The following is a 12,134-nucleotide window of genomic DNA, read 5'->3' as shown; positions in this document are numbered from 1 at the left end:
AGGCATGGTGGTGGGCACCTGTAATCCCAGCTACTCGGGAGACTGAGGCAGGAGAATCGCTTGAGCCTGGAAGGCAGAGGTTGCACCGAGCCCAGATCATACCAGCCTGGGTGACAAAGCTAGACTTTGTCTCAAAAAACAAAACAAAACAATATTCCTAATGTTTCCTTCTAAGAAATTTAAAGCTAAAAGATCCTCCAAACACTCCATTCTAGGAGACTAGTCCACCTTTTATCCCATGACCTACAATGGTCATTTGATTGCCATCTGAATCCACAATTTCTTTCAATATCCTCTACACAAAAGCCCTCCTTGCACTTCTTCTCTCCTCTGAATTCCTAAAACCAAGTCATGCTGCTGGAAATAATCTCTCCTTTTTATTCTAATTACCCTTCACCTATGCCTCAAGCACCTTACCATATCTGTCTAGTAGTTCCCCCTTATCCATGAAGGATATGGTCTGAGACCCCACGTGAATGCCTGAAACAGTGGATAGTACAAACCCTATGTATACACTATGTTTTTTCCTGTACATACACACTTATGATAGAGTTTAATTTATAAGTTAGGCATAGTAAGAGATTAATAAAAATAACGAGAAAAATTATAACAATATACTAAAATAGAAGTTGAGTGAATATGGTCTCCCTGCCTCAAAATATCTTAACTGTACTTCAGGTAACTGAAACCTCCGGAAGTGAAACAGCAGTTGGGGGGTGGGGGTGGGGGTGCTTACCATATTGTTGTTTTCAAACTTTTCATTTCAATGCACAGAAAAAAAACTCAACACTAAATACTAACTACCTAGGTTCAACAAATATTAACATTTTGCCATATTTTATCTGTCCTTATCGTCTAAATAATGATTCTGGAGAATCTGAGGGAAGGGATGCCTCTCACCTATATGATACATTAAGTATTAAATCAAAGACTGGCTATGTATCATTCCCTATGTTTTCTCATGAGTCGTCTGCTCTCCTAAACTATACTGTTAGTCATGTATTATATTAAGATGTCTGGGTATAACTATATATTCTGTAAACACCAAGTCCCCATATCTGTCTTAGTGCCTAGAACAGATCCAAGGACACAGGAAGTAAGACTTAAGGACTATTTGATAAATTAATGAATAAATTTGCTGCCAATTCATCCAAATACAAAAATTCCTCCAAAATGCAGAGGAAATAACCAACCTTTTAAAACCGAATCATAAGATAAACATCATCTTGTTATATGAACAGTGCAAGAAAAGGACAAAGTTATCTCTGTAATTCTTTATTAAAAATACTGCTGTACACATAGAGACTGAAAACAGGATTAAAGATGAATAACACAAATTGGGTCATGACATTAGAACTTAACATATTGGTGCTTTTTAGGGAAGTTGCTGACATCCAAATCACAGAACCAAGGTCAAAAGCAAAATACAAAGGTACCCTCAAAAATATTTACAATGAAGTAAATACACTAACAGAATTTAAAACAGGTACAAAAACTGGAAATGACCAATGTTACATGATTTCAAAGGTTGTCCTTTCTGTGCTTTTATCTGTCACGACAGGAAGGTGTGGAAAGTTTATATCCTTAATTTGACTACTCTCGGATATTAAAATCTTTCTATGAATTAAAAAGACTCTAGACAACCTCTTAAATGGAATTACACTATGGAAAACAGGGCTCCCCCAAAAACACCTAGGCAGAACTGAGAGTTCTTTGAAAACCATTCCCAATAAAAACTAAATGAAAAATAAATATAAAACAAAGCTTAAAAAAATATGCATTACCTGACACCAACCTTTTCTGGCTGACAATATTTATTCATGAAAACATATCAGCTGTCTACCTTTTATATGCAAACCAAGTCCTGAGGTTAACTAGGGGCTGAAGCAAACTAGCGTTTAGGATGCAAACATTCTTGGATTTGTGATGTAAACTTGCCTTGCAGAGGGAAGTTTGCTGGTCTATACAGAATGAGAAATTCAAGCCCTATTTTAACCCCTGCCCTCTTCAGCTTTCACAAAACATTGGTCCACAAATTAAATTTTCAAAAAGTTCCCAGACCCCAAAACTAAATAGATGATCCCCTTTCATTTTCAAAGAAAACAATATTGGAAAAAATCTCCAGCCCGCTTATAAATTAAGCATTTCATATTTCTTCTAGAATACAAGTAGTTCTTTTTTGTACAAAAGAATTACAATATGATTTGTCAAAAAACATATAAAAAGACAGCTGCTCTTCCTCAAATACATGAGCTAATGATAAAAGACTTTTGCATGTTAATGTCTCCAAGTTCTTGTTCTTTTTACATAAAAAAGAACATTACGGTGGCAAATGTTAATTATCCTTTTAATATTGAACATTATGTTCTTTTAAAATCCATCCAGATCAAATGCAGTAATTTTCTTTTTAACTCAACAACTGATGCTACCAAACGTGGACTCAATATACTTGTTAAAACGTGTAAAGCGTGTCTCTAGTCTTCAAAGCTTTCAGATGAAGAGAGGTGCTTTTTCTTGATGCAAATCTCAAGGCAGAGAAAATCATTTTAAAGCTTATAAAAAGTGGACAGAGAAATACTAAAAACTTCTCTGAAATATACAAATATGTGTAATTATTAAAATTGAAGACAGTAACATCAGTTGCAAGTGCTTGTGAGTCTGTCCTGACCTTTTGAGTTTCCACATTTTCTTCATCGTTGCATGGTGAGCACCCAGTGCTAGTAAAACATTCAGTGCTGGGAAAGGAGATAGAGTCTTCATTACTGATTTTAAGAAAGAAAATTCCTATGTATTTGGCAGTCTTCAGTATCAAAGTATAGGTATTTCATTTACTAGAAATTCCATGAATACCCAAGTTTGGCGACAACTGCATGTCCAAATATTAAGAAAGTTAAGAGGAGGAAAATTCCAAACTTTTGAGATGGACTTATTCAGGAATATCGCACAGAGTGAGTTATTATCAAAAGTACTATTACTTTGGGCTAAGCAGTGACTGCAAAGGCACAGCAGATCGTTATCCCTCCAAATTCAGGCTGTAAAACATCAGAAAGCTCTTGATACCAGACCACTGCTGAGTTTAGTTCATCTTCTGAACAGTGTCTCTGTGTCTGTCTCCAGTGTAAAGGACCATAATAAAGCTGTGGTTCAAAGAGCAGAACTTCATACAAAAGAAAAAAAAAAAAAAAGCAAACTGGAAAGAACCTAAAGTAATATACTCCTGAACTTTAGGCCTTTAACATTTTTCTTAATTTTCTCCTACTTAAAAAATTTGCATAAATGTAAATGTATCTGACTAGCAGGCAAATGTCTTTTTAAAAAGGCTCTAGTTGAATTTGAAGGAAAGAGCTATACATGCTCCTTCAGTTACTGTTTATCTGATCTTTATTCAGAAAGGATTTAAATCAACTAACAGGGGAATTCATATCCAACAATTCACTGGTATTTTCTTGGTTTGTTCTTAACGAACAAAACAAAACAAAAATCTCAATTTGAACTAACAGTGGGTGGCATACAGAGAGCTTGCATACAATACTCTTACGAGAATTACGTACTATACTGAACTTCTATGAAATTATTTACCTGGTCCATAATGTTATTCAGGGCAACCCGTCCCAAAAAGAGCAAATTCTGCAACCCTCAATGGCAAAAACGCTGCCCAGCATTGCTTCCCAAAAATGTCCTTGCAAACAGTTTCCCTTAATAAGTATACAATGTGGCAAAATTTCAAAGATCAGAAAAAGTCTTTAAAAAATTAAAATTAGTGCATATACAAGTGGAAAAAACAAAAGCAGGAACATCATTCACCTGATGGTGCTCCTAAATCTAAAATAAATTCTTCACAGATATAGCCTCCAATGGCAGCCATAGCTCTTGGGTAAGTGAAACATTCTTCCTTTCAAGTAACAGTGTACCTGACTGAAGTGCAAGCAGCTTCGCTCATCTCCTGTTCGTTTCCCAAATGTGAATGAGATGATGAAAAGTTCAGCTGTAGTGCAATTTGCTATTGGTTAAGTTCCTTAGCCATGTCCTGCGTGCTTTTTTAGCAAATACTACAACTGACCATTCGCAGCTGCAATCAGTTCTTGAAAAGTATTTTCAAAGCAGCGCTTTAAGTCACTGTAGGTCACCACGAGTACACTCTTCTCATCTCTGGAAATCAGGCTTATTTTTTCTGGCACACCAGCATCTAGCTGAAACAATATATACACAAGATATGAATTCATAACATGCAGAAAAGAATTTATCTACATTTGCAGCAAACATAAGTAAAATATCTAAATTTTTTGGTCACATTCCCTTTCAGATATTCATAAGTACTTTACATCATTCACTAGTATGCGCATAATTTTCGACTCAGACATGTTCACACAAACACTGCCCTATGTTTCTAACTATCCCTTCACGGAGCTTAATGTTTGCTTGCATTATAGTCTACCTAGTTGATGCTCAATAATTTTTCTCCCAGTATCTTCCATTTTTGGCATCATGAATTACAATGCAAAGAACATACTCATCTACTTAATTTTTTTCTTCTGTATTTTTTTCCTTAGGAAAAATACTTAGAAGTATAAATATTAATAAAAAAATGTAAAGTATTAAGAAATTGGTCTTTAAAAATTTTTTAAAAACACAAAAAAATAAAGTAGAAGTGGTTTATAGCTTAGTACATAGAACCAAATTGTTTTCCAAAGCATATCAGACACCATGAATTTATAAGTTTTTAATACTTTTCCAGCAACCCCACAGCAAATGAGCACCTTGCTATTTAAATTTAGATTTTAACTACTATTATCAAAGTTTTTTTCATACATTTACTTTGGTATTTCTGCTTGTGTGTAAATGCTAGTATATGATCTTTACCCACGACCCTAATGGAATTTGGCAGTAATATTCCAGTGAGGTCTTTACAAAGCATTGGCCGGGCGCGGTGGCTCACGCCTGTAATCCCAGCACTTTGGGAGGCCGAGGCGGGCGGATCACGAGGTCAGGAGATCGAGACCATCCTGGCTAACACGGTGAAACCCCGTCTCTACTAAAAATACAAAAAATTAGCCGGGCGAGGCGGCGGGCGCCTGTAGTCCCAGCTACTCGGGAGGCTGAGGCAGGAGAATGGTGTGAACCCGGGAGGCGGAGCTTGCAGTGAGCCGAGATCGCGCCATTGCACTCCAGCCTGGGCGACTAAGCGAGACTCTGTCTCAAAAAAATAAATAAATAAATAAATAAAATAAAGCATAAATACTGACCCTTTGTCTGTCCACTGGTCTTGTTATGGTTTTCACTTTGTCATTTTCAATGTACTGTTTTATTTCATTAATTGATACAAAATTAAAATATGTTTACAACTCACTGAAGGCTCAAACATCCAAATCATTTACCAGATAATTTCTGTCATTACTTCTACCAAAATAAGCTTATATAAAATCTTAATTTTGTATAATCCATCTGGCCATCCTTCCAATTTATCACACTCTTTTCAAACTTAGAATATTGTCAGACTTCAGATTTGGGGTATTATTTACTACTAGCTAGTTCATGATGTGAAATATAATTTTCTTCAAATTTTCAATTATCCTAATTTCATTATTGATAATTTCATTATTGAATGGTCTTTGATGAATTTAATGAATATTATCTTTCATTATATGATCTTTGCTTAAGGCAACTGTCCATGGCTTATTCCATATTATCTACTTGTCAGTGTTTGTTCTGGTTCTATGTATTTTTAATTACTGGTGCTCTGATACTATGTTCTAAAATCTGACAGAATTATTTTCTACATACTGCTCTCAAGAAAAGGTTTTTCCCCTAAGAGAAATAAAGGGAAAATAAATATATAACTCATACTGAATTAGTTCAATGATACATATAGTTTTGTGCAGTCTTATTGCCCAGGCTGGAGTGCAATGGTGCAATCTTGGCTCACTGCAACCTCTGCCTCCTGGGTTCAAGCGATTCTCCTGCCTCAGCCTCCCAAGTAGCTGGGATTACAGGCATGCACCACCAATGCCCAGCTAATTTTGTATTTTTAGTAGAGATGGGGTTTCTCCACGTTGGCCAGGCTGGTCTCCAACTCCCGACCTCAGGCAATCCGTGTGCCTCAGCCTCCCAAAGTGCTGGGATTACAGGCATGGGCCACCGCGCCTGGCCAGTTTTGTGCAGTCTTAATGTAGGTTATTGACAATACTCCCTATAGAGTTTTAAGGAAGTTAAAAGAAGGCAAAGTAGTGCTTAAAAACAAACCATAACATTTTCCCTGAAGGGTTACCACACTGTACATTAATAGTTCTAAATCATGTGCTACAGTAGATGTTTTTTCCTCTAGTACTTATAATTTAGGAAAGTTTAGACAAGAGTGAGTAAATGTTTTTATGAAGGGTCAGACAGTAAATGTTTTAGGTTTGGCTTATTGTTTATTTTACAACTCTTTAAAAATGTAAAACTATTCGAGGCTCTCAGGCTATAAAAAAGTAGGCCCATAGAATGGATTTGGCCTGCAGGCCACAGCTTGCCAGCTCCTGGTTTATACATAAATCTATACAGAGACAACATTTACTCTTGGAGACCAGTTCTAAACTTCATAATGCCAAGTAATTCATAAGGAAAATGTCTTCTTTCTTTTCTCTGTAATTTTTGTCTTTCCCAAGCTTTTCTAAAACATAATGCTGCTGGGCATGGTGGCTCATGGCTATTATCCCAGCATTTTGGGGGTGGGTGGATTGCTTATCTCAGGAGTTTGGGACCAGTCTACATGGTGAAATCCGTATCTACCAAAAGGACAAAAATTAGCTGGGTGTGGTGGCGGCATGTGCCTGTGGTCCCAGCTATTCAGGAGACTGAGGCAGGAGGGAGGATCACTGCAGCCCTGGGGAGTCAAGGGTTCAGTAAGCCATAAGTGCCACTGCACTATAGTCTGGGTGACAGAGCAAAACCCTATCTCAAAAAAAAAAAAAAAAAAAAAAGCTCACCTCACCTCTCGAATAAATTTATGATCTATTTTTTTAATCTACTTAATTCATCTAATCATCAAATTCACCATTTATAACAGCTGAACCTGCTAGTAACTAATGTCACTAGTATTGTGCTTTTATTATTTACTACTTGATTATAACACCCATAGTTAATAATAAATAATTTGATAACACCCAACGTAACTCACAATGATTCAGAAGGGGTTCAATTTTTAAAAAATAAACATAAATTTATTTTTTTGGTTTTTACCACTCATTGTTTTATGTGGCATAACAAAACTACATGTAAACAAAACATTGCATAAAGGAGGGAAGCAGTCATTTTATAATACTTTATCATAATAAAAAGATCCACAATAAAACATTCTAAAATGATTCATGAAGGCCAGGCGCAGTGGCTCACACCTGTAATCCTACCACTTTGGGAGGCTGAGGCAGGCAGATCACTTGAAGTCAGGAGTTCGTGACCAGCGTAGCCAACATGGTGAAACCTTGTCTCTACTAAAAATACAAAGATTAGCTGCGCGTGGTGATGGGTGCCTGTAATTCCAGCTACTTGAGAGGCTCAGGCAGGAGAATCGCTTGAACCCAGGAGGCAGAGGTTGCAGTGAGCTAAGATCATGCCACTGCACACCAGCCTGGGCAACAGAGCAAGACTCTGTCTTCCATCGCCCAAAAGAATTATTCATGCAATATTTAAAAAATCCTCCCATTGTAAAAAGTGTTATTAATAAAATGTCTTACAGGCTACTGTAGGAGTACATCCTGATTTCTTATGTCCCCTAGTATTTGTAGAAGATACAACTCTATACACATTATAGGCAGAATTATGATCTTAAAAATCTAAATACAAATTACCTTGTTAAGACAAGAAATGATATGACTGAGGTCAATCCAGGGAGCACCCGCTTCTGTCACCTGATGAAAAAGATGATCCCTAAAGAGTTTCAACAGATAACGGTCTCCAGTCTCTGACCAAGTTGGATCCTTCTGAAACCTGGGGGAAATTAACATTTTACCTCAGTAACTCATGCTGTATGCTCTGTGGCCATATGTCTATTTTTTAGACTCAAAACTAGTTTAATTTTATTTTTTTCCCAATAAGTAAAAAATTGGGAGGGAGTCTGGTACAGTGTTTTTAAAAAACAATTTAACTGAACTAGTAAGTATATGAATTCCAGTTTTCAGTCAGCAACTGTCAGGGGGAAATTATCCCTTACGCATTCCTATTTTATATGACCTCTTTATTTCAGCCCCCACTATTAGATAAAATGGAAAAGATAAAAATGTCTTAAATCTTCTTTTCTTCCTCCCACTCTGTAGGTTACAAAATAGAGAGAGGTCAGATACACCTTCTACTTCACCAATATGTATAAAACAGAAAAATGTTTAGCAAACAAAAAGGAAGTAAATATCAGTTTCCTACCATTCCACGTGAAAGCAAGCTGTAAAGAAGCAGATGACCACTGTGAGTTTTCAGTGACCTTAGGAATTTACAGTCTAGTAGGAAACAGACGTTACTCAAATAATCAAAGAAAGCTGTAACTGCATATTTACATAATGCTCCTAAAAGGGGTATGACATAAAAACAGAAACATGAGTTCTTCTAGCGGGGCAAGGAAGGTTTTCCAGAGGAAGTAGTGGCTGCCCTTCCCAGAAGAGGGATGCTCCTTCGTCAGAGATCGGTATTTGCATGGAGCACTGAAGAAACTTAAGGAAGGTCATGTGTCTGAATGGGTTGGGGGAGAAAAGAGACGAAAAGAAGAAGACAGAGTGAGGGCAAGGAAAGCGACAGAGTGAAGACAAGAACAAAGAATGGGGGATGAGGACAGAAAATTAAGTAAAAGGCAGATTCGAGACCAGGATGAGAAGTAGGTAGGGATCAGACTACACAGCTTAGGTCATGTTTTAAAACTGGGTCTTTATTCTAAGAACCAGAGGAGAAGCTCACCATACGGTTTTAGCACAATCATATATATATATGTTTTGCAAAGGTCACTCCAAGGACTTCCAATTAAAATAAGATTAAATACCCATTTATCTCTGCTCCCTTTCAACAGCCCATCAAATTGACAGTAAATGTCTAAAAAAAGGGAATAAACACAAGGACAAAGGGATCAGAAAAAGCAACAACAGTGAAGAAGAGATAATCATGAACATCTGGAAGGCAGAGGCAGATAGGTAAGTGGGATGACTTAGTAGACCTGACAAAACTGAACCCTAATTCTACAGGGGATGTGGGAAGAGGGTGCCCACAGGAAGCAAGCCACCCACACTGGCATAGCTCAGAAACTGAAGCCACAAAGGACTACTAAAAGTGCAAGTTTGGACTGAGGATGAAAATAGGAGGATTGAGAAAAGGTTCTATAAACAGCAAACAGATAACCCATCTCTTAACCCCACTCCCACCTCTGTCTGGCAAAAATCTGGAGGTTTTACTTTCTAAAAAGGGTGAATGAGAGAAGCTCGAGCCTCAGGGATGCCAAGCAAACCAGAAGGTGAAGAGCTGAGGAGTGCTGGATGACACCCTACTGAACAAATGCTTTCCCTCTGTGTGGTTCCCAAACCTGGCTTATCAGGCTTATACCACAGACAGTAGAGGTTGGAAGATTCTTTTCAGTGGATGCTGACCTGTCCAAGACAAATGACAATACTTGAGAGTCTACCAAACACAAACAAAAATCATGTATAACAACATCACACTGCTTTATGATACAGAAAGGTTCAACATTCTATAATCCCTGCCCTCTCACAGGCTTCCCATTGGCTTTTTAGGACCTTATTTTTAATACGAATGGGCAGCTAAGTATCAGAAATCTTTTGAGGAGGAAACAAAACAAAACAAAATAAAGCAAACTCTTGATTCCTATGAGATACTGCAGGGAAAATGGAACAAAACTTAAAACTAAGACAAACACCAACCACCAGTAAAAATCTATTAATTGACGGCCTCAGAGAAATAAGAATTAGATGGTACAAGACAAATATTCAGAAAACAGAATTGTTCTTGGAAAATAAAAATATGATAGCAGAAATTTAAAAATTCAAAGAATTAGAAAAAACCCTTTAATATAATTGAGATAACTGCCCAGAAAGTAGGACAAAAAAAATTAGAGATATAAAATAGAAGAGAATATTTGAAAATCAATTGCAAAGGTCTAACATCTGAGCGATGAGAATTTCAGGAAGAGAAGTTATTAAAGAAACAATGAAGACCATGTCCCAGGACTGAAGGACGTTAAGTTTCCAAGATTAAATGGGTTCACACCTGTTAATCCATCATTATGACTCAAAACCCACACCAAGGAACATCACTGTGAATTTCTGAACAGTCACAAAAAAAAAAAAAAAAACAAAGAAAAAACACACCAAAAGCTTGGAGGAAAGAAAAGATTTATAAAGAAAACGGCTTTGAATCTGCCTGGAAGTTAAAAGGAACAATGCTTCAAATTCTGAACTATCATCACTATTATTTACCTATGTATTGAAAGTACCCACTAACACAATCACTCAAGAGAAATTAGAAGTATAGAAACTGGGAAGGAAGCTATCATTATTTGCAGATGATATAATTAAACACCTGGGAAACTCGAAGAGAATTTACTGAAAACGACCCAAACAGAAGGTACCAGAGCATAACATTTAAAGAAATCAAGAATTCTCATATACACAAATAACAAGAAGACACAATGGGGGAAATTTTCCTGTTTATAATAGCAACAAGATGAAAATACCTAAGAACACACACTCAGTATGCTATAACTATATAAAAAACAACTTAAATACTACTGAAGAATACAAAAGTAGACATCAACAAATAGAATGACATACCATGATCTTGGATAAGATGACTCAACATCTAAAACCACAAATGTTCCCAGAGTTTAAACATGATAAACAGGCTATCTTCCCTATTAAGAAACCATCAGGTTTATTGGTTTTTTTTTTTTTTAACTAAAGCAGCTGATTCTAGAATTTGTACAGAAAATTAAATAGTATTAGGAAAATAACAAAGTGGTGCCCAATAAATGGAAATGGGAAACAATACTGCTAGATTTCAAAATTCAATTTCATGACTGAATTAAAATAGTATGGAAGAGGTGTGGCTTCAAACCAGTGGGGAAAAGCTAGATTGTTCAACTATTCAATAAATAGCTTTTGGACTACTATGTAGTTTTGGGGACAAGGGGAGATGGACTTACACCTTACGCCCGATACAATTTCTAACTACGTAAAACATTTTTAATATGAAGAAACGAAACCACAAATGTTCTGGAAAAAACCATGAAATAGTTCCCTCGTAATCTTCGAGTAGAAAGAAGCTTTCTAACTATGATTCAAAATCCAGAAGCATAAAATAAATTTGGAGGCCGGGCGCGGTGGCTCACGCCTGTAATCCCAGCACTTTCGGAGTCCGAGGCGGGTGGATCACAAGGTCAGGAGATCAAGACCATCCTGGCTAACGCAGTGAAACCCCGTCTCTACTAAAAATACAAAAAATTAGCCAGGCGTAGTGGCGGGCATCTGTAGTCCCAGCTACTCGGAGGCTGAGGCAGGAGAATGGCGTGAACCCAGGAGGCGGAGCTTGCAGTGAGCCAAGACTGGGCCACTGCACTCCAGCCTGGGCGACAGAGCGAGACTCCATCTCAATAAATAAATAAATAAATAAATAAGGTCAATTACAGTACATACACAGATGTCTCCAAGGGTGGGAAATGAGCAGTCAAAAAAAAAAAAATCACAAAAAGAGTGAATCTCTTTAGCTCTTATATATCAATAAGAAAGACAAGCAATCCAACTGAAAATAAAGATGGGCAAAGGATACGAATTGAACAGGACATAAGAATGGATCAATAGCACAAAAGAGATACTCAAACATGCTCGTTAAGAGTAAATAGAACATAAAACTGCATTTAAATTCAATTTCTCACCTACAAGGTTGACTACAATCTAAGAGTTTGAAAAAAGTATTTTGGTGAGGCAGTCTCATGAATTACACACAGGTAAATATTCTCCAATAGCTATGAAATTACTGTGATGTACCGACTGACCTAGCAATCACAATTGGCCTATATTTACATATATATAAGATTAAGTATGCACAAGTTAGTCCCTACAGTATCGCCCACCCTAGCAAAGGGCTGAAAACAGCCCAAATGCCCATCC

At 36.9% G+C, this 12,134-nt stretch overlaps 1 protein-coding gene across 11 annotated transcripts in view; it reads right to left on the bottom strand.

The window, feature by feature from the left end:
* Nucleotides 1–1,259: 1,259 nt before the first annotated feature.
* Nucleotides 1,260–12,134, bottom strand: part of PAN3 (poly(A) specific ribonuclease subunit PAN3) — a 159,186-nt gene continuing 148,311 nt past the window's right edge. For 10 of the 11 annotated variants that reach the window (XR_013407810.1, XR_013407808.1, XR_013407812.1 and 7 more), the window contains 2 exons: nt 7,827–7,965; nt 1,260–4,190 (listed from right to left, as the gene is read on the bottom strand). Coding sequence is in view for 5 of the 11 variants with exons in the window: in XM_001097210.5 (XP_001097210.5) it covers nt 4,050–4,190; nt 7,827–7,965 (280 nt within the window). In the remaining 6 variants the exon portion in view is untranslated. The remainder of the gene's footprint in view (nt 4,191–7,826; nt 7,966–12,134) is intronic. The other variant, XR_013407811.1, reaches the window with a different exon arrangement.

Source organism: Macaca mulatta, chromosome 17 (assembly GCF_049350105.2).
Source record: "Macaca mulatta isolate MMU2019108-1 chromosome 17, T2T-MMU8v2.0, whole genome shotgun sequence".
In the NCBI taxonomy this organism is placed as follows: Eukaryota; Metazoa; Chordata; class Mammalia; order Primates; family Cercopithecidae; genus Macaca; species Macaca mulatta.
This window is presented reverse-complemented; position numbering and strand designations above follow the sequence as displayed.